This window comes from Streptopelia decaocto (assembly GCF_964273445.1).
Source record: "Streptopelia decaocto genome assembly, chromosome: 18".
NCBI lineage: Eukaryota > Metazoa > Chordata > Aves > Columbiformes > Columbidae > Streptopelia > Streptopelia decaocto.
Genome location: NC_138673.1, coordinates 6,042,077 through 6,070,009, shown reverse-complemented (window position 1 = coordinate 6,070,009; position 27,933 = coordinate 6,042,077). Strand labels below are relative to the sequence as shown.

The window sequence follows — 27,933 nt, the reverse complement described above, 5'->3', positions numbered from 1 at the left end:
ATGATCTGCAAAGATGACATTCATAGCGATATTGTACTGAGCCCTTGAGTACATGGCCAATTTGTCTATAGTGTCAGGTGGCAAACACAGAATATTTGGGAGTGTTGGGACAGAAAAGTAGCTGTATAGGTGAGAAAGAGGCAAGGAAGCTAAGCAGGAGAATCCCAGAGACACAGGTAAGTACATCCTAGCAAACCTCCGGCCTAGCTAGATATAGAGAAAATATATAAGTAAAGAAAAAAAAAAGCCGTATTGCATAGGCATTTAGTTTAATTAGACAATTATAAAGCATTCATGATATACAAAAACATTAATCATCTTAAACATGGATTTAGTAGATCAGCTACTCACATTTTTGTTGCAAACGCAGAATTTCAAAAATTACGCTACACACCAAGAAAAGATAAATCAATAACGTTATATAAACCAGTTATTAGATTATACTCCCCTGACATCCGCCTGCACAACTCTTCTGTTTCTGTCAAAAAATGAACACACATTAGGCAATATCATCTAAATCATTGTAAACAAAGACTGCTTAGAACAAGTGTAGTCAATAAAATAACAATATTGTCAACTTGCACAAATCACAACACAGAATGAATGTGTTTAATCAAATTTGCTGGCTCAGATCCACGTTTGCTTTGTCAATATTGCACTTTATGTTTGCTCTCTCCTGGAGAATCGCAAGGATGAAAGTTTTGATTAAGATTCAACTGATACAGACCAATATTTTAATTTTCATCTATTCGGCTAGGTAGTTTTTCTTATTTAAACATTAAACAGGAAATAGTTGTAAAATATCAGTATGTGCATAGTAAAAAATACCAAACATGATCAAAACAGGAATTCTGTCATCAGCTTCTCTAGAGTAACAGCGGCAAAATTCTCAAAGACAAACCAAAAAATGTACGGTTAAATCAGACTGTGTTCCATTTCTATAAGTAGTGCTGAAATTCAAACCAGAGTTGTCTCATGTAAATACATATATGGGAAGTGGCAAAAAAAACCCTGAATAATCCAGTAAAATGGCATTTCTCATTGTAGTCTCTAAATAAACTGATGCTGACAACCTGAACTTAAGGGTCTTAAGTGTACAAGTAGCCACCTTAGATCATTTTCTTAGAAATTGTGGTTTAAGATTCCCTGACATTTACATCTACCTTTCAGTTTTGGATGTACAGGAATTCAACTTCGGGATGTGGTTACTAATGTCAGAAGTGCAACAATTAACTTCGGAAAAGAATATGATTCTGCAAGGGCTGTCTTATTGTAGAAATCAATTTACCACTCAGATATACTGGCTGGTAATTTGAGAAATATTTGAATATGAAGGTTGATTTTTTTTTCCTGGTTTTGCACCAGGAAGGGTCAACAAGGATGTTAAAAATGAGATTTATTGACTGAAGAAGGTGAGGTGAAGGAAGCGCTTGTCTAGTATCATCATTCAGCTCTAAATCTAGAACAAAGTTTAATGGCACGGAATGTAAAAAGAGTCAGTAATAAAATAATATACATTAAATATTCCTCTTGCTTCTGCTAATAGGAACATACATATAGGGTTTTCTCATTTACCAAAAGCCTCTGCAAATGACCTGATTCTATAGAGCTTCTTTTTTTTAGATACTGTAAACATTTAGAATGTCTAAGGCTAAAAACAGGCACAAGTCTTCCATGAACAGTTATTATTCCTAAAAGCATTTAGGAATATATTCCAAATCTGCTATTTCTTTTTATAACAATGGAAATAATTGAAATATAATAATTCACAATGCAGATTCTTAATTTAAAAAGAAATACAGCTTAATCGTGACAACAATTAATAATATATAGGGCATACTCCTCTATTTTTTGTTTCGAATGGTCTATTACATGAAAATTACATTTCCAGAATCTCTGTGCTGGGTGTTACTCAGTTTTATAAAGTGGAAAGTTTAAGTAGCGACTAAAACATTTCTAAGTGGGTAAAATTCAACCACGTTATGTCAGCATTATTAGCACCCCGGCTTTATAATAATGCAGGTGAGATCTGCAATATCCATTTTGCAGACTGTGATACTAAAGCCACATGATAGGTGGCACCTTCTAAAAGATGTTACACGCTCCTCTCTATCGTTTCCATGAGGTGGTTTTGTTTTGTGCCTCATTAAGGTACCTGAGCCAACAGTCTTGTTTCAGGCTGGTTTTTCAAGATTTCGGAGGTTTTCCAGCCTCTGGAACAGGTTCTCCTTCGCTGAGCAGCTAAGCGTTAGCCAGCATTCCAGCAGACTGATTCCGATATACGTTAGCAGCAATGCATTTCCAGAGACACGTTGCAAAAATATTAAAAGCAATTGTCGTCTAGAAGTCCTTTTACGCCCTGCACCATTGTCAACAGAATAACTCACCACCAAGTAATCTTGAATTCATAGATAGGACGCTTGCAGTAATAGTGGTTTATCAGGTGTTTATCACACACCCCGATACACTGGTGATCCACAGTTATCCCTCTGTCAGACAGGTCTGTCACGATACAGTGCAAGAGATCGTACACATCAGCTACAGCCTCCCAGGGGCCAAAAGATACATCTACTTCGCAATGGTGTTCAAACAGCTTTGTCTCACTTTCACTCCTTTCGAAACGCAAAGAGTTGAAATGTGGGCATTCGTAGGGAGTGATGGGCATCTCTTCTTTGAAGACACACACCTTCAGTTTCGCAAATCTTGCTTTTCTTTGCATGGCTCTAAGCTTTGCTATCTCGATTATCCGTTCCAAATGATCTAAAAAATGAGAAAAGTTGAAAATAACAATGAAGCACCTAGTAGAAGAAAACAAATGCAATTATTTTATGTGAAACATGTTGCTTCAGTGTTTAACAAGTTATTCTTAACGTAATATTAGCAGCAACAGGAAGTTCCATGGAGCTAGACATAGAGTAACTAAATCAATCTCAGTTCTCTTGTTAACTTCACAGAATCAGAGAATGTTAGGGATTGGAAGGGACCTTGAAAGATCATCTAGTCCAATTCCCCTGCCGGAGCAGGAAAACCCAGATGAGGTTACACAGGAAGGTGTCCAGGCGGGTTGGAATGTCTGCAGAGTAGGAGACTCCACAACCTCCCTGGGCAACCTGTTCCAGGCTCTGGCACCCTTACTGAGAAGAAGTTTCTTCTCAAATTGAAGTGGAACCTCTTGTGTTCCAGTTTGAACCCATTACCCCTTGTCCTATCATTGGTTGTCACCAAGAAGAGCCTGGCTCCATCCTCCTGACACTCACCCTTTAAATATCTGTAAACATTAATGAGGTCACCCCTCAGTCTCCTCCAAGCTCAAGAGCCCCAGCTCCCTCAGCCTTTCCTCATATGGGAGATGCTCCACTCCCTTCAGCATCTTTGTTGCCCTGTGCTGGACTCTCTCCAGCAGTTCCCTGTCCTGCTGGAACTGAGGGGCCACAACTGGACACAATATTCCAGATGTGGTCTCACCAGGGCAGAGTAGAGGGGCAGGAGAACCTCTCTGACCTACTAACCACCCCCCTTCTAATCCACCTCAGGATGCCATTGGCCTTCCTGGCCACAAGGGCCCAGTGCTGGCTCATGGTCATCCTGCTGTCCACCAGGACCCCCAGGTCATCAGTGGGCCTACATTGCCTCTGGTGTTAGTTTTATCTGCCACGTATTGGAAAAAGCTCTTCCTGTTGTCCTTGACCCCTCTCGCCAGGTTTAATTCTAAGGAGGCCTTAGCTTTCCTAGTTGCCTCCCTACACCCTCTGACAACAGCCTTATACTCTCCACAAGTGGCCAGCCTCTCCTTCCATGATCTATAAACTCTCATCTTCCACTTGAACTTGGTGTCCTTAGTACATGCCCAAATCTATTCAGTTGCAGGTTCTAATGGAACAAACACAGAAGCAGAGAAACATTCTCATTTAATAATAAGCCGTGCATTTTATGGCCTAGATCTTGCTCCCTTTTAAGACAGCATAAAAATCCACATCCTTGGATACAGCAGGAACAAAACTGACGTGGAGACCTCAAAGATCTAAAGGCCATGAAAGACCCATAAACTTCTAAAATACAATGGAGTTATTCTGAAAGCTGAAAGGAGACCAGAAAGCGCTGTGTATATGACTTGAATTGCTCTGGGAGAAAGAGTCAATAGTTCTTTGTTCATTTACCTTTGTAATATGGCATCAGACCCAGGAAAGCTTGTCTGACTTTTTCTCCTTTCAGAGGCTGGACGTCCTCTAGATTGTCTAGCAAGGGTCCTATGGAATAATACTGTGCTTCCTTGTAAACTGACCTCACTCTCTCCCTCGGTGGCAGGTCACCAGATCGTAGAAAGTTAAGTATGTCTCTAAAAAAAAAAAAGGCAAAAATATTGTTAAGTAACAAGTTTCTGCCAAAACTGTTGCAGGTTGGAGAGTAAACACCGGACATTTGTTCATTCTATTGAGATAGAAATCCCTATGCTTAGACAGTAACTGAAGTAAGTGTGAGTCATATTTCCAACATACGTTTTTAAAAGCATTTGCCATATTCAAGTTTCCAAGTCATCATTTCACATTTTTACACTGTTAATGTCAAAAGCCATTTCAGAAAATGCTGTCATATTTTAAACAAAAACTTCAAGGTGGAGTTATCATTTAAAATAGAGGCGTGGACAGTATTTAATGGGAAAGAGATTGTCGTCACTCTATTTCAAATTTAGGTCTGTGACAAAATAATCTTTTGCAGTTTCCTGGAGAATCATACACGTGGATATTTTAGCCCACACAGAAGCAGGATTCCAGCTGAATAGATAGTGCATTTGCAAAGGAGGGGTTCTCTTCATCAGATTGGGGCCATATGCATTTGTGGTATGTATTACAAGAAGAAAGAACATTCCCTCGCAATTCAGAAACACTGTTAAGCGACAAGATTTCTAACAGGGAAAGAAATCACTTTATAAGCATTAACCAACAAAACTATTATTGACCATATCAACTAAAGCAAGCATTACTGCAATCTTCATTAAAATGTCAACAAATACAGCAAGTGCTACACTTGGTGCTCCGTTCCAGCTGTATATTGAATTCAGATTGATAACATCACAAATGAACTGATTTCCCAACTAAGTAGCAGGTGCTTCCAAATTGCCAAATGTAAAGAAACAATTATTTTCCAATAAAAATAGTGGCTTAATCTATATCTGTGCCAGGTTATAGTACTATCCAAATGTGCTTTGAAAATAACTGAATCCTTCTCTGTTGAGGATATTAAGGAAATGTCTACAAAGGAGAAACAAGACATTCAAGTTAAATTGCAAAGTGTGCCTTGGGCAGAGCCGTTAACCCATGAACAGCAACTCATGAGCACTGCTTACATTTTCTAGGCATCCCACACCAATTCAAACAGAATATGACTGGAATCATGGCTAGTTTAATTAAAAATAAAACAAAAGCATAAGAAGGAATCCTGAAGGCGAAGGAATATGGCACTAACAGCAAAAATAATTTTTAAAAAATCCTTTGAGGCTTGTGCTTTTTTACCAATTACATTATATCCTGTTTAAACACTGAAAACATCATACTTTCCACTGTTTAAAAAACCTAGATGCATTCCTTCCGTTCTCTCTTTATCACAAATACTGCAGTATCAGTTAAAAAAAGTGTTGTACAAAAGAGCTTCCTAGGAAAAGCAATGCCAAATACAATCCTTTTTAAAACGTCAAAACACCTTAAAAGGAGATAATCTACGCACAAATTCAAAACATTACCTGTTTTCCTTTTCCCATTGTAAAACTCAAGTCCTTAAGAATAAAACTAATAGTTTTTTAATTGCAATATACTCTTCTGTTGAGAAGTTTTGACGGTGCGGATGCCAGTCAGTCACATTTACCTACTACAAAAATATGATTTAACTAGAAGAAAAAAAAATGTTAAAACTTATTTTTCATTAAAAATCATTTACTTCAGTAAAACTTTTAACGTATACTGCTGGGAACACTGTACATACCCAAAGTAGGTTCCATCTCTGTCGATAAAGTATCTGCCTTCAGCATCTGTTGGAATATAGTGTCTTCCACTGAACATAGCCGCCAACATTGTGTCCTCATAACGTCTCAGTGTTGACAGTCTTGTTGTAAAATACATGCCGCCCACGTTTAGTGGAACAACTTCTGGAAACTGCAAAAGCAATCACATCATCAGAAAGGAGCCCCCGCTCCTCTGCAGACATGTTCAGGCCAAAAGGGTTACAACTTCCAGAAGAACAGCGTACAGACTCTGCTGCTGGGACATGATTTGCTCTGACAAGCGCTTCTCTCCTGGCCTGTCATCACCAAACAGCGAGGTTCAAGGGTTAACAACTTGAACACTTTGGCTGGCGTCTGCGTGTAATCAGTGAATGTTTTCATTTTAGTTGGAAATCGGAAACAGCAGTAACCACTCGGCTTTAATACCAGATATTCATTAAAAGCCCGAAGCCTCCTCTTGGCTCTTTTGGGAAAATAAACCAAACCAAAACAAACAAACCAACCCTGGCCCCTCCTTCCACACACACAAAACAAAAGGTAGGAAATCTCAGGCCAGCCCTGGGACTCACACTCAGGTGTTACTCTACTGGCTCCTATACTATACTATACACTGAAATAAACAGTGATTCTGTATTTACATTATGTTTATAGCAGGCCTAAAATCTTAATATGACACCTTAATGATGCCTTGGTACCAGAATAAACACTTATTTGTATTTGTCAAGTCCAAACATGGATGGAAATTCTGAGTAATGCTGCCAAGCAACTGAAGTAAAATTCAAGAGACTTAGTTTTATTCGACCATTTAGCTACTAATAGAAACTGAACTGGATAATCGTAAATACCCCAATAAAGAAATCCTGAATCCTTCGGCGCCTGAGCAGACCTTATCAGACGAGCAGTCCCAGAGAGCTCTTACCTGCTGCGGCAGCAGAGGTAGCGCTTGTCCTGCCTGGGTTGCAGTAGGAGTGGCCGGCTCTTGGAAATCATCCTCTGCATCTGAGCTCGACATGGCATCATCCGGGTCTCCGCTCACTTTGTTCTGCCCCGTAACTACCACCATCCCTCTGGCTCTCGTCAGCAGGTCTGCTGGGTCGGCAGCCGTGGCAATGCTAAATGGGAAACAAGACCCAAATTACTCAGGCGCTGTCCCCACCGGCTGCAGATCACACGGCAGGCACGGCGCGGCCCTCCCCGGCTTCACACCGAGCATTTACAATGGCATTGTTATTCCTGGGAAATGAATCACAGCGCGGGTGACTGTTGTGCTGAAAAATTAACTCGCAGAGGGCTGTCTCTGCAGGAATGCAGTTTGCAGAGCTGTACCATGTCCTCCAGTCCCCGAGCCCCTGCCAGTGGCTGGGTAAGAGAGCGGTGTCCATTGGCTGCACGCTGCGGTGCGTGATTGGCTCCGCCACGCTTTTGCAGCAAAATGTCATTTGTTGGGTGAATTTGGGTGGCCGCCGTTCCATCCCGGCCATCGCAATAGGCCGTCTGCAGAAACGCGGCCCGAAATGCCGGCTCTCATCGGGCCTGTGTGCTGGGCAACACCTGAACTGCTGCTCCCAGGCGATCGCCGCCAGCTGCAAAAGCGGATCAGAGTCCGCTGAGGACAACGACAGGCGGGTACAGGCTCCCTGCTCCGTTGTAGCGTTTCCTGTGAAACGAGAAAATTGAGCCTTCTACTCAGACAGAGAAAACAGGCGCTTTCCTGCCCACTGCATCACGCTGTGCTGCACACAGACACACACATCTGATATTAACTCCACGTATTATATTGTGCATTTGCTAATTATCAGTTTCCTTTCCTGCATGGAAAAAAACCACATAGCAACTCCAGCTGCAATGCTTTCACAATCCATCTTCAACCAGAGGATGGGAGGGACTAACAATAAGCTGCTTCATAAAAATAATAATTGAAAGGGCAGAGTAGGAAAGACTAGAAACCCTGCTGTTCTCTTTCACTGCATTATGTAAAAAATACCTCTGCTTACAGGATTGCTGTGGTGTCTCCAGTGCCATCACAACATCCTAACAAATATATTACTAGAGGATTTATGTAGCTCTCTAACCCTGCAAGCTCCTTCTCTCAAATCACTAGAAAACGTAAAAAGAGGAGGAATATTTGCACAAGCATATCTGGTATATTTATTTATTGACTAAATATGTGACATAAAATTGTGACAGCCATGATTAATTATTCTGCATTCCTAATTCTGCTAATGCAGTCATGATGCACATTGTAGGGCTGTCTATAGAGCTCAGCTCTTAAAGGAAAAGCTGCAAGTTCAAAAAGAAGGCAGAGCAAGCCTGGATGCTCCTGGTCAAAACAGACTCTTCAGAGAGCTGATCACACTAAAACCTCCCTGTTTTGTAGGAACACACATCATCTTCTTTCACCAAAATCAGAATCATGGAGCACAGAATGTGTTTTGGATACTCTCATCCATGTGGCACTGTACCAAAAAGGCCCTTTTCCCCAACAGAAGCAGAGGTTTGAGAAAAAGGAATTATTCTTCCTCATTCATTGTCCTCCTTCAACGTGACACCAGGGTTTAGGAAAAACATGAGAGAGGACATGTTACGCTCATGAATAACAACCTTATTTTCTATTGGAATGTTCACACAAGGCAATCTCCTAAATGGTGAGGTTCAGCATACAAGAACTCAACCCATAATTAGTCCGAGATTCCAAGAATAAGATTAGTGGCCGTAAAATGAAGAGATTGATCATTGACAAGTTTAACCTGTTTTTTGACGTTCATTAAAAGGTACCAGAAGTTCCTCTCTGGGTTTGCTTCACTTCCTGTTCATCCCCAGACACGGAGCAGTGAAACAGCAGAACACTGACTGGAACAGAGAATCTTCCTAAAAGAAAAACATAAGCCAGTCACTGGCTGGTTTCTGACATCCAGTCTTCTGTATTTTGATTCTCTGTATTTCAGTTCTTTTCATTTCATGAGGAATATGCATCCATCTGAATATCCTCTTCTTGCCACTCAAAGCATGCACAATAATTATTAACCATTATTAAAGTTACATGGTTTGTTTATTTAAGGTAAGTAAATGCACCCATTTAATTTTCATATATGTCTAGGGACAGATCAGCAGATAATTAATGAGAAAACATCACCAATAAGCAAAATGATTTCCAAATCAAATATTTAATTGAACCAAATGTCAGCACCATCCAACACTACCAGAAATACCTCCTTCCAGTTTACAAGCTACCTGACATTTAAGCTGCAGAGATTACTTCCTGGAGCTTTGTTATCAACAGCTCAGATGCTGTCTCACATATACACACCAAAGAGAGCTTATTAAACGAACTGAACCTGCAAGTTTTGCTTCATTCCCTAGGTACAGAGCTGCATCGAGTTTTACTTGATGCTAAGATTCAGAAAGGCTTTTCAGGGCTCTGCTGTTCCCTCAACTTTTCCACATCAGTTTAAAAAACACTTTATCTTAAATACATTCTGAGGTTACAGTGGTGTGGGAAAAGTTACATACCTATAAAAAAAGTGACATAATGATTACACAAAGTCTTTCTCGTCAATGTACTGAATGAATCCACCAAAGAAGCCCTACACAAACTGCTATTCAAACCCAACTCATTGGAACGTGCTTGTTTTTGGGAGATACCAACCAGATTGCTGGAAAGACTCTCCCTTTGTCAAGAGAAACTGGGTCCCTGTGAGGACGCAGAATGAGACGTGACTCACAGTTTCTCTGTAGCATTCAAGAGACTCAGATGATCAAAGGTTTATGTGAACAAAGCAGGAAAAAACACGACATCCAGCTAATCCTAAAAAATCCGTGTCAGAATGGGGAAAAAAACACCCTAAAAGAGGGAAGGGATCCCTGAGATACAGTGAACTGTATTATACACATGAGTGGAAAACTCTGGACATACTCAACATCTCTACTCATTAACAAAAGACAACACAGGTACGATGAAGCGATATTGTAACTTGTGCATCATCGAGCAAAGACGTGGGAGGGCGTGAGGGGAACCCTCATCATCACAGTGACCGTCCCAGGTAATCACAGGGCAGCAGGAAAAAATAACCACAAATGACAGGTGGATAAAGGCCAGGAGACCTGCCCTGTGCCACAGAACCTCACGGCATGGAAAAGCTTTCACCAGCTAGAAGCAGCTTTCCAGTTTCACCACTGAGGTGTGGAGACGCCGACCCGCTCATGGACAGTCCTGAGGGAGCTTGGGAACTGAGCCAGACCTGTGGGCACGCCAGGTGTCCAGCAAATTAAATATTAATTAGGCAATTAAATATTAACGGGTGCTTAGCGCCTTGTTAGGTCCTTCTAAGCAGCCTAAACATTCACCACAAAGTGCCTGCAGGTGCGGGACTGACTCTGTGGCGAGAGGCCCAGGTGCTCCCGCACCCGGCGCTCCGGCAGCGGCCCCGGGCAGGGCAGCGGCTCCCGGTTCCTTCAGCGCGGGCTGGAAGCTGCCGCTCCCCAGCGCTTCACCGACATCTCCCGTTCCCCGGGCTGCTTTCCCGCCCCTCACCTGACAGGCCGCCGGTGGCCGGTTAACGGGGCCGCTGTGCCCCGGGCCGCGCTCATGCCCCCTGCCGGGCCGCGGGGGAACCACCGCCCAGCCCGGCGCCACATTTGCCGGAGGAGGGAGAGCGAACGGCCGGCAACGGGGCGGCGCCGCCTCTCCCCGCCCGCTCTCACCTGCGGCGGCGCCTCCGGGAAGGCGGGAGCGAGAGCGGCCGCCGCGTCACGTAGGGCCCATCCGGGTCCCGCGCGGGCGGGGCCGCCGGGGCGGGAACCGGGCCCGGGTGTGTCCCCGCACGGGGAGGGGGCAGCGGTGGGAGTTCCCCCCTCCGTTCACACACGGTTTTTTAACTAATTTCTGAGGGGAAACGCCCCGTAACTCCTCAATTAACGACCGCTCCGTTAGTGAAACGCTTGTGCCGGCAGCAGGAGGCGGGACCGCTGAGCCGCTCGTGTCCGTGCCCGGGGAGGAGCGGCAGTGCCCGGGGGCCGCACTAGGGGGCGCTCCGGGTTTACTGTTCCAACAACCGTTCTGTAAATCTGCACCGAACTGCAAAATTAACTTGGTCACCGAAGGCACTTAAATGTTCTTCATTCCCTGGTGGGTTTACAAATACATTTTAATGATCTCAAACTGCAGCAACAAAAGAAACAGGGAAAAAGCAAAACTATGTCAAATCTTAAAAGGGAGAACTTGTGGAAAAACATTCCCAAAAAAACCCTTCCTTGAACAATCGTGAACCAGATGCTCAGAGCTTTAGGACACAAATTTGATGTCAGGGTTTTCAGAAGTGGATTCACTCCAGCAACTGTCTGAACACAATTGCTTTTAAGGAACAAATTAAATAGGCTAAAAATTACCTTTTTCCTGCCATAAATCAATCTCATGATACTCTTCTGTAACTCTCAGTAGGATGCTCTAATTTACCTTTTTTTTTTCCCATCACATAGCCATTAAAAGAAAAAAATTGCATTCAATTGCAAACCTTCAAAAGAGATACAAAACCCAGCCATTAGATCACCCCTTCCATCTGAGTAATACATCAATATCTTGAATTATTGACATCCTAACTCTGAGGAAAACACTTCAATTAAAAAAAAAAAAAATCACATTTAAAGCATTTATTTTGAAAAATAAAATACAAAAGATCATTGAATTGTAATTGTACATGTACATTATCAACTTTTTTTTTTTAAATAAAAGATATTTAACAATTTCCACATGTGAATAAAACAACTGTTCCACCAAAAATCTTTTAGGACAAACACAGAGCACTCTTTTGAAAGCTTCATACACTTAAAACCAAACTGCTACAGGAAAAGAAAAACAAACTCTTTGGAGATGGAGTTCTGTAATTAAGACAGAATAGCAGTTTCTGAGACAGGCATTGCTTTGCGTTTTTTAAAACCATAAAAAAAGAGTTGTGCGAGTGTAGTACAGTTCGACATTAACAACGGTGCTTGGGTTTTGGTTTTTGTTGTTGTTTTTTTTTCTTAAACAAACAGGTCTACATGCGCTCACAACAACAAAATTTTGAACAAAAACAGTAAGAAAGAAATGAGGGAGGAAATTCAGGCCATGAGCAGCACCCCTCACTGGTCTCAGTGGGACGGTCCTTGTAAGATCATTTCCGTGGAGAAGGCAGCAGTCTTTTTTTCTAAAGAAAAAAAAAGTAAAGTTATGTTTGCACTTTCAAGGTAATATTCTGGCTCCATCCTCGTGACACTCGCCCTTTAGATATCTGTAAACATTAATGAGGTCACCCCTCAGTCTCCTCCAAGCTCCAGAGCCCCAGCTCCCTCAGCCTTTCCTCATATGGGAGATGCTCCACTCCCTTCAGCACAATCTTGCTATTGTTAATTCAACAACTACAATACAATTTCTTGAAAATACTGGCTATGGGACATCCTAAAAGCAAATGATGCAAATCAGATTATATTTAGCTGATTCCTCTATCTAGAAAGGGCAAGTGACTTAGGAAGAAAAAGACATTCAAGAGTCTTCTTTAAAGTTTCACTGTTCTCTTAACATGTGAACCTGAATTTGTTGTGCGAGTCTGCCACAGTGCCAGAAGACACACAGGTACTAAAATACGCAAGAAATTCTGCTGAAGAATGCCTGGACAATAGCAGCAGTTTTACTTATTCCTTTCCATTTCAGGCTCTAAAATTGTGCTGACAGTCCAATACTGCAAATTATGACGAGCCATGTAGAGCTGGACTGTGACCCTTAAATCACATAAACTACGCTTTTGTGGCTCTCACCACTAGGACTTACCTCAATGGGATGTCTACAGATTCTGAATCAAGATCCATGTCTTCATATTTTTCTCACCCAGAATCTTACATGGAGTTACATAAGTTAAAAAAAATCACCTTAACAAATCAAGAGGAGCAAATGAGCAGGACTGCATGCTCTTTTATTACCTTCTGTGCAAGAAATATCCATTGTATCTTCTATTCCATAGGTTCAGTCTGTTAAGTAAATAATTAAAAAGAAATTAGCTATTTTACATTAGAGGAAAACAAATCTCATTATCCGCACCAATGTTTGCACTCCAAACCATCTAGCTGTTTGGTTACATTATGTTAATCTTATCTTCAATGTAATACTAAGGGAGAACACTATCAGCATCAATTTCATCTCCACTATCAGTTTTTATGGCTCAAGCAATATTCTCTTACTATTTCACAAAGCTTATTTTTGCTTTTTAGATGATCTTTCTTTACTTTGGGGGAATCTGCTCAGAGTTTGGTAAATACTGTAATCATACACAGCTGACTACAAATCCACCTCCTCAAATTTAGCAGATTCCTATTTTGAAAGCTCATGGATTGAAAGAGGACATTTACCAGTAGTAGTGGATCAAGTTCTCTTGCTGTATCAAAAGATAATTGGGAAATACAAACAGCATAATTTAACTAACAGATCAAGGATCATTTATTTTGCCAGCACACTGCCTATCACGGTGTGCTACATTTTACAGGTGGCTCATCTCCCTGCATTTTCCAGAAATCCTTATCCGCAATACTTAATCTCCTGTTCTGACACACCCTACGCTTGCTTATGCTGCAACTGTGAGGTTGTAGATCATCTTGAAATAACAATTGCATTTGAAAGCATTAGAAATAACCACAGCACAATTTCTCAGCACGATTTGCTGACAATAACTTTGAAGCAGCACACGTTTAAATAGTTGTCTTGCCATTAAGCTGCAGAGACATTTTGGCCAGCAGTCAAGAGTGAACGATGCTGTGAGCAACAGCACATGGAGCTGCGTGGTGCCAGGTTCTCAATGGTTTTCTATTAGCTGAGCACAACTTGCAAAGCACGAGCACCAACAGTTCAAAAGGTGAGAGCAGGTGAAACATCGAGTAAAAAGAGCAAAGCCCACACTAGAGATCACACAAAGATTTATCAGAAAGATTTGGTGTCCACAGCAAAAAGTTATATTCTGAAAACATGAAACAGACACCACAGCTATTTGACTTTACTGATCCATGTTCATTTTATCTTGCCACGGGACTTCCTTTCTACTGTCTTCTTTGGCTGGAACAAAAGAAACCAATTTTCCTTTTTAATCAATTAAGTTGTCATTTGAATCAACAGAATATGTCAAAGTGCTTTGTTTGCATGTGGAAGATTCTGCCGGGTATTCTTCAGTCTCTATATCTAACAAAAGTCATAATCAAAGAGTCTTTTCTTAATACTGAGGATCCAAAGTCAGGAAAGCTTGTGCCCGGTAGGTTTTTTTCTTCTTTTCAAACTAAAGACACTGCAAATTATTTTACTTTTGATAGGCTACTTACATTCTAAATAAACTTTTGTACTGTACATATCATTAAAGACAGGAAATCAAGTAGAAATACAAAGTAACGGAAGCATTGTAAATCACTTGTCTACTTCTAGCCATTTTACAGGCTTTTTAGAAACCAGGAGAGAAGCATATAATCTTTCCCTCTTTTGCTTAAAGTATTGGCATATTTGGGTATGGTTATGCTGCAAGTTACCACTTCTATGCACTGCTCTGCCTACTCACTCCTATTTTTAAACAGTTATGCTAAAGTTGTGCCCCTTGAACAGCATTACCCTGCAAAAAGATCACATGTGGTCGAAGTGAACACTGGTCAGTGAAGAGACAACCCCCTCCCACCCAAAAGAATGAGCAGCTGAACAGAACAAAATATAAGCAAAGAATGGTGGTGGCCTCCAGCTCTTGGAAAAGAAGAATAAAGCCTTGCAGGAGGCTGAGGAAGCTCCACGACTGGCATTTTTTGAAAGTCATAAAATAGCAGCAACGACAACAATAATAATGGGTAACTCCGAAGGCTTGGCAACCTACAGCGCCCATTGAGGCTGCTGGGAGACAAGAATGCCTCTTGCTCTTGTAGTCACAGAGATACAAAATTCTGAAGGCAGAAAGCCCCTAAAATGCCATCTCTCCCAATTCTGCAGCACTGTAGTCTTGTATATGCAGGAGGAATTGAAGAAACAAAACAAAACACAAAAAACAACCCAACCAAGTTTTTTTCTGCTTAGCTTTACTTGAACACACCCCAAGCTGGTAACAGTGATGAGCCACTTGCCATTTTTTTTAACCAGAGTACAATGTAGAGAGCACTTTTGATGGCATTTAGACATTTACTATCAATTATGCAGCCTACAAAAACTGATCTGCTAGATTAGCAGATCTTAAATCTGCAAGGCTATGGGAAGGAGAGTTAATTTCCCTACACATTAGAGAGGAAAAAAAGAAAAACACACACACAGAAGCCCTTTGAGCTACCAAAATGGAGCACCCAACAGGCAGATCCATGAACAAGCCCATCCTCTCTGCTCTGGTACCTCCAGGAGACACAGAAGAGCTGCCTGGCAGCAGGAGATGCCACCTTCCAAACTGAACTGGGTCCGTCAACGGGCTTGTGGTTACAGCCCAAACCCTTCCCATCATGTCTACGTGAGGAAAAGGAATGCGGTTGGAAACACAATCAAACAGAAAATCAAATGTACGAAGAAGTGGTTTGTAAAGACTGGTGGTGTACTAACTTGCTGCTATACCCACAAAAAGGAAATAAATACAATACTGTACCTGTGGCACTTCTTTGAGAAAGTCAGGAAGCTGAAATTCACCTTTATAGACCTGGAGAAACAGAAAACAATATATGACTCAAAGCCAGCATTCACTACTGTATCAAATGCTAAAGAGCTTGTTAAGGGGATGGAAAAAAAACCAATTCAGTGGGATAATCCTTTCCTATTTGGACTAGATGACTGTTGTAGGTCCCTTCCAACTGGAACAGTATATTCTGTTCTGTACTAATAGATATATAGATTTAATAGCTTCATATAAGAGTACAGAAGAGCTCCACTTACTAGCAGGAGTGTCACAAAGTTCTAGTCAGCAGCTCTTAAGATTATAAATTTCACAACTGTAGCCTCATTACCAGCCTGAGTTCACGAGTTTGTCAATACTGCAATTTCCAATCTTTTAGAGCATAATATTAATTCTGAAACAACGCTGTTTGGAGAAAGAGCAAGCAATAAACATCCTCAGACATAGCAACAGCCCCACCAAACAAGTGTTTCCACTATCTGACTAATTAGGAATTAAATTGGCAACATATTGCCTTCTCTGTAGAGGATACTTCCTAAGAGCTGTTTCCTTCTGAGATTAAACTGGAATACAGTTTACAGTTCCGAAGGGGAGAAATAAGCATTCTGGGTTTGTGTATGTGGTGTTTTGTTGGTGGTGGTTTTTGGTTGTTTGGCGGTTGTTTGTTGTTTTTTTTCTTTTTTTCTTTTCTCCAGAAAAGTATACTTGAAGAGTTTTACCATCATTTCTACTGAACCAAAAAGACTGCACACCCTAATGTCATGAGTTCTTTGTAGTCTTGTGTAACTGTAATCATATAAAATCAAAAGTCACAAACCTACTTAGAAAATTCTATAACGCCATAGAATGGCAACGGGGCTACTCTAGAGCCTCACTCAGAGTTCTGCTCCCTGGTTTGCTGTTACATCAAAGGAAGAACACTCAGGGATGCTTATTAACAATACCCATTTTCTCCGCTTTCCTATTAATGGATGACCAGAATATAAAGCTGTACTCATTTAGTTTGTCAATACACTGCAGTGGCTGGGACAGCAGCCGAGTCAGCTCAGAATTTGCCATCTGGATGAGGCCTCAGCCCATTAAATGTGTGACTCACATGGAGGGACAGAGGTGCTTGTAGTTTTCAGCCCTCTCCATTGCTAGGCCAAACATCTCCAAACAACGAGGCTTTGCTGAGTCCCACCATGAGAGCAGGAATTATTATACACATAGATGGCAGAACTCTGTTCCTTCCGATGTTCCATATTTTAGATAAAATAGAAAGGTTGATTCAAAATGACAGGCACAGCTCATTTCTATTCAGCTGGGGGGTACTGTCATTCCCATGGAAACCTTAATGAAAGCCACACTGGTCAAAAATTTGGCGTGTGGCTTACTGGAGCTCAGAGATACTATAAATATTTATAAATGAAGGCGAGTATTTCATATTTTAAGCTTTCAACCAAGCCATTAAAATGTGGGCTGTGTTTTAGAGAGCAGAAATGGAAGTTACAAATCAACTATCTAATCATATCAGAAAACACTACAGAACAATCTAGGCAAGGTTCACAAGAAAAAACAGTATCTCTTACTGAACTAGTGCTGATGTTGGAAGAAACAGATGAACTGCTTCATCTTTTTGTGCAAATCACTGCAGTCATTATCTGGGAATTCTTAAAAACAGTTAATACTGATGATTATGGTACATTTGCAACTGATTCAGAACCAGAGTGACCAAAACTATGTTTGCCTCTCTGGAGACCTGCTTCTTTCCTTCTCCTGCAATTATGACCTGATCTAATTTTTATATTATATATCTATATACGTCTGCTCTGAAAAGCTTACCATTGTAATACCCTTTGAAAGAACAACATTAACTCCTAACAGGCATGAATAGTGGAGAGCAACAAAGATGCTGAAGGGAGTGGAGCATCTCCCATATGAGGAAAGGCTGAGGGAGCTGGGGCTCTTGAGCTTGGAGGAGACTGAGGGGTGACCTCATTAATGTTTACAGATATTTAAAGGGTGAGTGTCAGGAGGATGGAGCCAGGCTCTTCTCGGTGACAACCAATGATAGGACAAGGGGTAATGGGTTCAAACTGGAACATAAAAGGTTCCACTTAAATTTGAGAAGAAGCTTCTTCTCAGTAAGGGTGACAGAGCCTGGCCCAGGCTGCCCAGGGAGGTTGTGGAGTCTCCTTCTCTGCAGACATTCCAACCCGCCTGGACACCTTCCTGTGTAACCTCATCTGGGTGTTCCTGCTCCGGCAGGGGGATTGGACTGGATGAGCTTTCGAGGTCACTTCCAATCCCTGACATTCTGTGATTCTGTGATTAATCCATCAGCAATATTAAGAAAAGTAATGACACTAATGTCATAGCTTGGAAAGATAAGAAAATGTTTCAAGGACATAAGATACTAATATTAAATATCACAATTTCCACACTACAATTTACAAAGGCAAATCTAACCAATTACAGGCCCAAGAAAAATCAGGTTTAACACACATGCATGCCTAATTTTCATTCAGAACTGCTATTATTTAGAAAGCTGGTTTTGTCACGATTAAGACTCCATACAAACTGGTTTAAAGTAGTTCCAAAAACAGTAAGTGGCCCCTTCTGAATCAAAACCCGGGGACCAAGTGCAATCCAGAAATTCTATAAACAATGACTCCGTGTACAGCCAAAGAAATTAAGAGGTTTCAGATTCAAAATTCTTTTCTGACCAATTTCTAAGTCTAAAACGCATTATTCAGAGAGTGGCAGCAGAGAGGTAGAGGCAGGACACTGGAATAATTTCCAGTCTAAGCAAGAATTCAGTAAAATTGAGCAGAAATGGCATTTACCATTTCTAAGGGAATTATTTTGCAAGATCAAATGGATTTCCAAAGGGGGGGAGGGTGAAAATCTGAAGCCTGTGTCCGTTTGTTGTTCAGTGTTGGCAGTATTCAGACTGTTCTATTTAAAAAAGAAAAAACACCAAAACCCCACACACAAACAAACAAACCAACAAACAAATGCATTCTTATAACCAAACTAAATGCATATTATTCTCAAAAAGAGATCAGTAAGCAAGTTTCACATCCAGTTGTCCGAGAAAACCCTTATAAATACTCAAAGAAAGCTTAAGAACATAAGTAACTCAGAACTGTAACCTGAAATTCATCTTCACAGGAGATTAAAGCACTCCTTTTCACACACTTGCAAGCCTGGTTTAGAAAGTCACATTATGTCTGGCCAGTTCCGGTACAGAGAGATAATGGGTCTTTTTGTCTATAAGTTCACCTGCAAGTTAGTGTGCTTGCGCTTGCTAGATTTTCAAAACATCAAAGTTGAAGAATATAAAGCTATTGATATTCAACTGAAAAAAAAAAAAAGAAAGAAAAAAAGGAACACCAGCAAAAGCAGATCAGAGGCCCTTTCTAGAAACAATCCTTCACTGCACAGTACATGGAGGTGCCCTCATCTTGCTCTTTCAGCCTTTCCTCAACTTTTAAGGCAGCTTCCATGGCTTACAGAATTCTTCACCTCTCTGCTGGAACTGCCAAGAAATGGGACATGCGAGATGTAAATATTTAGCCAGTAGAAACAACATGAAGAGCAAGATTCTAGACAGGCCTATGAATGTCTGCCAAAAGACAGATCATACCTAATTTTGTATATATATTTTTTTAGAGATGCACGGCCTTTTTTTCTAAGCTCCTTGAGCAGCTCGTCATTACATCACAGCTCCACAATTACCCACCTTTGACAGCACAAGTAATTATTCTCATGCATTAGTTTATAAATACACTTGCACCCTTTATCATAGATTGTTTCTGTCTTTAAAGTCTCAAATACAAAGCCTTGAGGTCATGATTGTCATGGATATCGACTCTTAACAGCAGGAGACATTTCCTCAATTTAAAACAGGCATGAAACAGGAGTTAATAGAACTCTGTTTATTCCTCTAGATGTTACTGCAGAAAATACCATCAACAGAACATAAACCAGAGAGAGATAACAGCTTTCGTATGTGATTAGAAGAACCCACGCATATTTAAACAGTCATCATGAAAACCATAGCTTTTTCTATAAAGTTCTGTGCACTTCCGTCTCTCCAGGGGCAAGGAACGTAACGAGGAAGTTAAAAGAAATTACTAGAATATGTATTCCAAGCATACAAATTCATTTAGTAGGAAGGATGTGCCAAAGAAAATTTGATGTAATACATTACAGATGTGAAAGGAAACCACTTCGCCAACCATAACACAACAATAAGCCAGTTTCTACTGGGCATAATTCAGAGTCCTGCAGTTATGAGCTGTTCTCCACTTTCGGTATATTCTGTTAAACTGCTGACATACACTTTATAAAAACTCACAATATGATAAGGACATCTCCGATACTCCTCTAACACGGAGCGATTCTACTTTTGTAATTCAATATACAGAGATCGGGCTTCCAGTTCAGACAGCTTAATTATTTGCATTTCCTGCATAATTTACAGGTTAAAACTCATTTTAGTTACAAGATGTTATTTTCCTTTATGTTCAGGATGTAGAATTTAAAACCCTAGGGGGAAAAAGAAGTAGCCACTTATACATAAGGAAGGGACCCTTGCAATCATTATAATGAACAGATCAGGAACAGAGTTCTAAGAAAAACACAAGCCAGCACAATTCTGCAGTCACTGAATAACTCAAGGTTGCCCCTTGAGGGGGTCACATGCAGAGATGTGCTGAATAGTGCAACTCTACTCGGACCTTGTTCTCTCTGGTCTGCGTTCCTTAACAAAGACAAGATAAAGTGTTATAAAAGATAATATTGTTGGGCCTAACATAAAAAAAGATAAACAAAAAGTTAATGGCTGTTATTGAAAATATCTGAAAAATCTGTTCTATTTGTGTTAGATTTGTACTTCACCAGTGGAGGTACTGTCACAGATAGATGTCTTATTTCACAACACCACATTGTACCTGGAGACCAACAGAACATTAGTTTGGAATCTTTTAAAATCATTGTCTACACCTGGGCAATGCACAGACTTTTAATCATAAAATGCTGACCTGTCTGCATTCAAAAGAGGATATCTAGCTCTAAGCACGTTTTGCTTTTAATCATACAAAACAAGAACTCTCTGTAAGAATAACTCATGTGTTTGTTTTTTAACATATCTGATAACAATGAGCTACATGACACAGTGTTATTCCATCTTTAGGTGGAGCCAGAATCTCCCCTGCCAGGAATTTCAGTGGTGTTGGGCTTCCACCCTGTTGTTGCAGCTTCCACAAGCAATTTGAGCCAGTATTACATAACCCCCCCCAAACTGAAACACTCCCCTCCTCAAAACCACGCCAGGAAAAAAAAATATAATCAATCCTTCCCCTTTCCTATTGCTTTCTGCTTGCCAGGAAAGGGGCCTGGGGGTCCTGGTGGACAGCAGGATGACCATGAGCCAGCACTGGGCCCTTGTGGCCAGGAAGGCCAACGGCATCCTGTGGCGGATTAGAAGTGGGGTGGTCAGTAGGTCCAGAGAGGTTCTCCTGCCCCTCTACTCTGCCCTGGTGAGACCACATCCAGTTGTGGCCCCTCAGTTCCAGCAGGACAGGGAACTGCTGGAGAGAGTCCAGCGCAGGGCAACAAAGATGCTGAAGAGAGTGGAGCATCTCCCATGTGAGAAAAGGCTGAGGGAGCTGGGGCTCTTGAGCTTGCAGAAAGGAGACTGAGGGGTGACCTCAGTGTTTACAGATGTCTAAAGGGTGAGTGTCACGAGGATGGAGCCAGGCTCTTCTGGGTGACAACCAATGATAGGACTAGGGGTAATGGGTTCAAACTGGAACACAAAAGGTTCCACTTCAATTTGAGAAGAAACTTCTTCTCAGTAAGGGTGCCAGAGCCTGGACCAGGCTGCCCAGGGAGGTTGTGGAGTCTCCTACTCTGCAGACATTCAAACCCACCTGGACACCTTCCTGTGTAACCTCATCTGGGTGTTCCTCCTCCGGCGGGGGGATTGCACTGGATGAGCTTTCTAGGTCCCTTCCAATCCCTAGCATTCTGTGATTCTGTGATCTGAAGTGCAAGCTCATGCCATTTTAAATAGATTAAGAAACTCCAATGCTATCAGAATAACAAGTGTCAGATAATTCAACAGCATTTCAAGTTGGTCACTCTAACGGGTTACTCTGCTAACACAATACAGTTCAGCTTCAGTAGTCTAAACTTCATCAGTTTTCAATGAACAAAATTCAAGTTTGGTGCTCGGTTTAAAGTTCTCAGAGACCACAAATATAAAGAAAACAGAACAGCTTCCAAACAAAGTGAAGCAATAAATGGTTACATACAAGATTTATATATATTATTATATACTGAGGAGTAACTTTGGATAGTTTTTATTTGGATAACTTCATTTCCAACAATATACCCAGCACAAAACTCTGTGAAAGACTATTGTAGGTGAATAAATTTTAAAAGAAAGAACAAAAGTAGTGCTGCAGTCATTTACAAATTCACCAGCTAAGAGTGTGAAATAACACACTTAGCTTGTCACATGCCAGTCCCTAAAGGCTGGAAAAATCTAAATGAATTTCTTTTTTCTTTAATAAATGCCCTCTTCTCCAAGCTGTAGCAGCAAAAAGTAATTATTAATAGCATAGGTTCACAGAAGAGAAGGGGAAACCCACAGGGCTGCACATGCTATCCCTGATGGACAAAACTAACAGTTTCCACCCCCTCTCCTTCTCCCCCAACTCTTCCCAAACACCTTGTAGTGTTTCGAAATATATGCCCTCGATCCCCAAATTAAAAAAAATAAAGCTGTGCAGAAAACAAAACAACTCGTATTTCAGAAGTGAGTCAGCTCCCACTGATCACCAACCAGAATGTTATTATTATTATTCAAAACAAACTTGGTTTCAGGCCAAGCTGGGTGGCAGCATCGTGACAACGCAGGATGGCCGGGCAGCTGGCACTTCTAGCAAGGGTGATGAGCCTCGTGCCTGCAGAATTACACAACCTGAGCAAACTGTTCTGGGAGCTGGGAAGCCTTAAATCTTGAAACCATCAGGACATGAATGTTTCCATAGTCACCGAGAAGGACAGAGGACCCAACGGTCTGAGCAGGGATTTGCTGGGAACCAGCTGGGATGAAACAAAGCAAAGTAGGAATTTGAGCCGCCCAAACGCGCACTCAGTGATTTGAGACGTGATTTGAGACGTTGTTTTAAAGGGCTCCTTGGGGCACACGACATTTTGAAAGTCTCATGTTTCTCCATTTTCAAAAGGAATATTGTGAGTTCTGAAGACTAGCCATCTTTATTCCTTTTGCTTTTTTGGATTTTAGTCTTAATACACAACATCTCCCTCATTTAATCTATACAAAAGCAATTTTGTTAAAGAACAAGTGACTAGGAAAAAGTATACTGGGTACTGCAATAAATAGCCACACAATTAAAATACTATCTTGGGCTGTAAGTAAAACTATTAAATTCAAATAACAGTCAAAATATTAACAAGTGTTCCGTATGCCTGCAATATTTATATCAGCTATTATAGCAGTAACCTCCAGTTTTTCACAGCTGTGTTTAACATTAGTAAACAAACTGACTATGCTTCAAAGCAAACTTGTGAAAAAGCCTCAATACACTTCAGCCTTTTAAATTAGGCATTATTTGTTTTAAAGGTATGCTTGTGGCTTTGTTTATTGCCTACATTTCTCCCTAGCATTTGAAATAGATTTCAAGAAGCCACCCAACAGTAAGCGACTGAAATCCATATGGTTTTTACAACTCCAGCTGAGCTTGCTGTGCACAGGGAGAGGGCTCAGAAAGGTCATCATACTGTAAAAACTTATTTAAATTGTATCAGTAAGTGATAACCAACTTTAAGTTATTGCACTACAATACCAATTTGGATCCAAGTCACTGTTTTATAGCATCTACAGGTAGGTGCACAAGGATTTAGTTTTCAAGGCTCCATGAAGTATTATTGAACACTTATTTTATTCTAAAGGGGTTGAGTGCAGAAAAGTTAGTTTGTTTGTGAGCCTTTTAAAACAGTAAGTACCAGGAAACCTATAAAATGCAAAACACCACCCCTACCAGAAAAGGTGAGTTACCTCTTCCATGCTGAGCTAACAACTATTAAAATAGTCAACCTGCCATCCTTTAATACATTAATCAGCTGTTTAATGACAGTTTCCCGGTGATTTTGGTTTTCATTACTATCCAACTCATCAGCAAACCAACCTCTTTTTTTTTTTTTTATATTGGAGGCCTAGTGGAAGACAGTCCTTTTAAACTGGTTAATTCAATTTTTCCAATGATTACTTTTCTGCAGCAGGAAGTCGCCTTCTTTTAATAAAATATACATTCTCCAAAGAAGAGAAATAAAGAGTTAATTATTCTTATTTCAAACAATGGTAATGAGCTTTTCAATGGATACCTCCAGGGATAAACAGCTGTATAGCCTAACTACTCAAATTCCAACAACATTAAATTCAGACTAAAGTCCTTAAGTTTAGGTTAATCAGCACCAGACCTTCCTCCATCTTTTATTTGTTCTACAAAGGACAGCAAAGAATTGGAAAAATCTGTCATTTTGATCACCTTGGGCCATTTTCCATGGGTCACTTTTCAAATTCTACCAAGTATTTGGGGTGTAATTTTGTGGCAGAGCTTCTGCCAACCCTCATGTATAAAAAGCCGAGCTCAATCAATCCAGTTTGATGCCTAGTGAGAAAGCTAGCTTCTTCCCACTACTAACCAGCTCCTCAACGATCTGGATGATTCTCAGGAGGTTCAGTTACATACACCAAAGAACAGAGTTCAAGCCTGGGCTGGGGTAAAGGACGACGAACCAAACTGAACACAAAAAGCAGGAGCCAGACTTTCAGTGCTCAAGCTCTGACTGAATTCTTCCTTCTTCGCCCCATGGCAAGGAAAACATATTGCTAAGTATCAAAAGGTATTAGAAACAGACTTTAAAATAATAAAGAAAACACAAGACTCTTCCGCTCTACAGCTCACATCCACTTGGTCAATAATTAAACACACAAAAATGTTTTACCCTCCTCGTGTTTTCCACAACTTTTTGATCTGGCTTTCCGTAATTTGGTGGATTGGCGTATGGATCGTAGCCCAGTTTTGCGAGCATGGGTGCAATCACTGGCATGTCTTGCAGAACATCAGCAGGTATCTTCCCAACCCACTTTGACAGTGCTTCCACATTGACGGGCTTGATTACTTGGTCAGTAGATCTTTCAACTCTGTAGAGGAAGAAAGAAAGGTTATATTTTGCATTCCAACCACTACTTGCTTCTTCGCTAGCATTAAAACCTTTAGATTCCTGAAGGCTACTGGCCTGAGATCACAAGTCTGTATAGCAAACTAAAACGTCTGGGCACTGCCTTTTTTATTCTTCTAATTAGTAGATAAGCATCTGATTTCACATCAAATTAGCAAGAAAAGAGCCGTTAAGAGTCGAGTTTAAGAAGTTCAAAGTGGCAAGGCAGAGGACAGAGCACCACGAGGGTCATGAGTCTGTAGAACCACGGTGGGTGAAACCCTCAAGAAATTTTTAACACTTAGGTGTTTGAAAAATATATGATTTACAGTCCTCTCCCTCTTTGAGCCAGCCAAGCCCAAAATCCCTTCACCGAAACTGCAAATTGAGTCAACCATTTAAAATAAGGGTGATACTGTAAGAACCAGGTAATAGGCTTGGCTAATACGTTATTTGAACCCCCAAACAATGGGTGCTATACAGCAATTAGGACCTAAATTAGTAGACATACGGCTACCTGGTGCTGAAGAAAAAGCACACTTAAGATACGTATGTTTTGCCTCACTGCCATTTTACTCTTGGTAACAATAAGCTCAGCATGAAACATTTCCTGGTGACTAATAGATGGCAAGAGATAAGCAGGGAACAACATTTAGCTGCTCCTAGGCATAGATTCAAAAATATACTATACCACATTTGGTCTTCTGTTTAAATCCTTTTCTGTCCTTTCAGTTAAGGTGGAAAGTAAAACAATTCAGTCCAAAGAACATATGAGAGTATGGGGGAAGACAGATTGGGGACAGGAGGAAAGAAACATGCAAAAAGCAAACAGAGCAAACAAGGGAACATACCAAGTCTTGGCAAATTTAATTATGTGTTCATATGGCAAATGCTGCCTGGTCAGTGCTCCCAGGCTCCACTGCAAAACCACAGGCACAGTTACAGCTTTAAAAGCAGCTGGTAGCACAGAACATAGAACTAATCCCAAATACTTCTATTTATGCACTAGAATCAAATGAAAGGTATGCATTAAAAATAGCATATTCTGAAGTAATTTTGCCTAGACAGCTATTCTCATAATAAGCCTAACAAAAATTGCTATAAAAGGGTTGACATTTCTTTGCATCAGTGGTCAGCACAGCTGTTTTCAGTTAGGAGGCAAGTGCCAGAGCTATATTAACAATACTGGTTATAGCATGTAGCCCAGCCATAATACATTCCTTGAACAGCCACGTTGGCAATAACTTCAAACCACAGGTTTCCCGCTACTACAAATGCTGCGGTGGACATCCTTAAAACCCTTGCAGTATTTATCCTTGGAGCTGGATAAAAACCAAAATAAGGGGCAAAAATACTAAGTAAAATAGAACAACTTTGAGGCTAGGGCTGCATGAGCAACACAAAAAGCAGGGATTACTAAGCAAATACAGGAGAAGAGACTAAGGTAGCCAACAGTTTCCTCAAACCAAGCAGTGAGGGGAACAGACATAGTCAGAATCTTAAATACAGGCTGTCTAGTATCTAATATTACTATTAAAAGACAGTTGCATAAGATTTTCTGAGTCTGGAACAAGAGAGAAATGGCATTAGCTCTCTGCCTGCAGAATTCTGCAAGCCAGTGGGTGGCCAGCTCACGGCTGGAAGGGAACCAGCCTGCATGCACCATTTAATTCCATACACGCCTGAAAATATACACTGACCTAGAGCCTCATTCATCTCTCGCAGATTTCATTTGACATAATTAAATTTTATTTCAGATTAGTTAAAAATACATTCTTAAACACTTGCTTTCCATTACCAGTTAATAATATCATTAAGAAGATCTTTTAGTGACACTGCAATCTCTCTCTCAAAGTGTTCTTAAATATTTCAAGATAGACTCATGTCAGATTTCTTTTCAAAAAACCCTCCAACAGTTAAAACACATTCAGGCATCTTATGTTGCAATGGACAGCAGCAGTTGGAATTTCCTTAGATGACCTCTGAAGTTATTGTCAGCACCTTCCTTTGGAGAATCAGGTGGGAGAAAGCTAACGCAAGGTGTATTTTGTTTGGTTGTCAAAATGTAACAGGCCATCTGCACCTCTAAAGTCATCAGCAAACTATCTAACAAGAATCTTCTTAAAGAGTCATTTTTCTGGGCAGTTACTCCCTGCCCAGGGGAAGGAGCAGGCAGCGTTCCTGCCCGCAGCCAGGAGCTGGGGATGCCAAGAGCAGGAGGTTTTAACAGGAACCAGGAACTCAAATTGGTGAATCTCAAACTCCCCCTGCAGAGTTTCAATTAGTATCATATAATACAAAAAAGAGACATCCGAGTTAGAGAATTTCATATTCACTGTTTTTTTCCTGCAGCCCTCAAAAGACCAAGTCACTAATAATTATCAAATTACGAAGGTCTCTTGCAGCTGATAACCAGATCTTGCCATATATTTCAAGGGTATTTGATTAGATAAACACCACAGACATAACACTAACAAATCATCCTTTTTCCACTATTGCCAAAGCCTTCTGATATATAAACTACTTTCACAAATCATGTCATGAGATAATAAAAGCATAAAGAATTCCCTGAACAGACTGAATTGAGGGTCACTAGAATACTTTCATACTCTTTTATTTACCGAATTTGAAAGTTTGGTTAAAAACAATCCTGAAGCCACATCTTACTTTCAACCATCCATTTTCCTCGTTTTTAGAGACATGAACAAGTATTCTCAATTCCTCGCAGCCCATTCCACGAGGTTCAGCAAGAAATATTACTCAAAACTGTGTGAATTCAATCAGGTTACTAAGTTTTATAGCACAGAGGTCCATTAATTTTTAAAAACACTAATCTGGAAACTGTAAGGTAATAACATTTTACTGGAAATGGTGTTATGCGTGGTTATTTTTACAGGACACTTAACAGACCTTGGCAACCACCTATTTCTATCAGTAAGTTTACTCTCCCCTCAGCTGCCACTGTGAAGCGGTAACATGATACAGGTAACTAACAGATACAGCTTGCAGAGACATAAAGCAGTACCCCGCTCCATGTTAATGTTATCGGAAGGCTTC

The 27,933-nt window shown here is 40.7% G+C and overlaps 2 protein-coding genes across 8 annotated transcripts in view; both read right to left on the bottom strand.

Annotated features, from left to right (window-relative positions):
• Window positions 1-252: 252 nt before the first annotated feature.
• Window positions 253-10,752, bottom strand: KCTD7 (potassium channel tetramerization domain containing 7). Of its 2 annotated transcripts, XM_082068621.1 has the most exons (6): window positions 10,527-10,752; window positions 8,743-8,863; window positions 6,915-7,107; window positions 5,977-6,146; window positions 4,158-4,336; window positions 253-2,760 (listed from the first exon to the last, which is right to left on the bottom strand). In XM_082068621.1, exons 3-6 carry the CDS (start codon window positions 7,056-7,058, stop codon window positions 2,384-2,386), a joined length of 870 nt encoding a protein of 289 aa, XP_081924747.1. In that variant the 5' UTR covers window positions 7,059-7,107; window positions 8,743-8,863; window positions 10,527-10,752; the 3' UTR covers window positions 253-2,383. The 2 variants fall into 2 exon arrangements, with proteins under 2 accessions (XP_081924747.1, XP_081924746.1); XM_082068620.1 differs by lacking the exons at window positions 8,743-8,863; window positions 10,527-10,752 and adding an exon at window positions 7,213-7,338.
• An 874-nt stretch (window positions 10,753-11,626) lies between these two features.
• Window positions 11,627-27,933, bottom strand: part of TPST1 (tyrosylprotein sulfotransferase 1) — a 35,045-nt gene continuing 18,738 nt past the window's right edge. For 5 of the 6 annotated variants that reach the window (XM_082068229.1, XM_082068228.1, XM_082068225.1 and 2 more), the window contains exons 3-7: window positions 24,661-24,859; window positions 15,610-15,660; window positions 13,996-14,069; window positions 12,947-12,994; window positions 11,627-12,177 (exon numbers count right to left, since the gene is read on the bottom strand). In XM_082068229.1, coding sequence (XP_081924355.1) covers window positions 14,025-14,069; window positions 15,610-15,660; window positions 24,661-24,859 — 295 coding nt within the window. In that variant the 3' untranslated portion in view covers window positions 11,627-12,177; window positions 12,947-12,994; window positions 13,996-14,024. The remainder of the gene's footprint in view (window positions 12,178-12,946; window positions 12,995-13,995; window positions 14,070-15,609; window positions 15,661-24,660; window positions 24,860-27,933) is intronic. The other variant, XM_082068230.1, reaches the window with a different exon arrangement.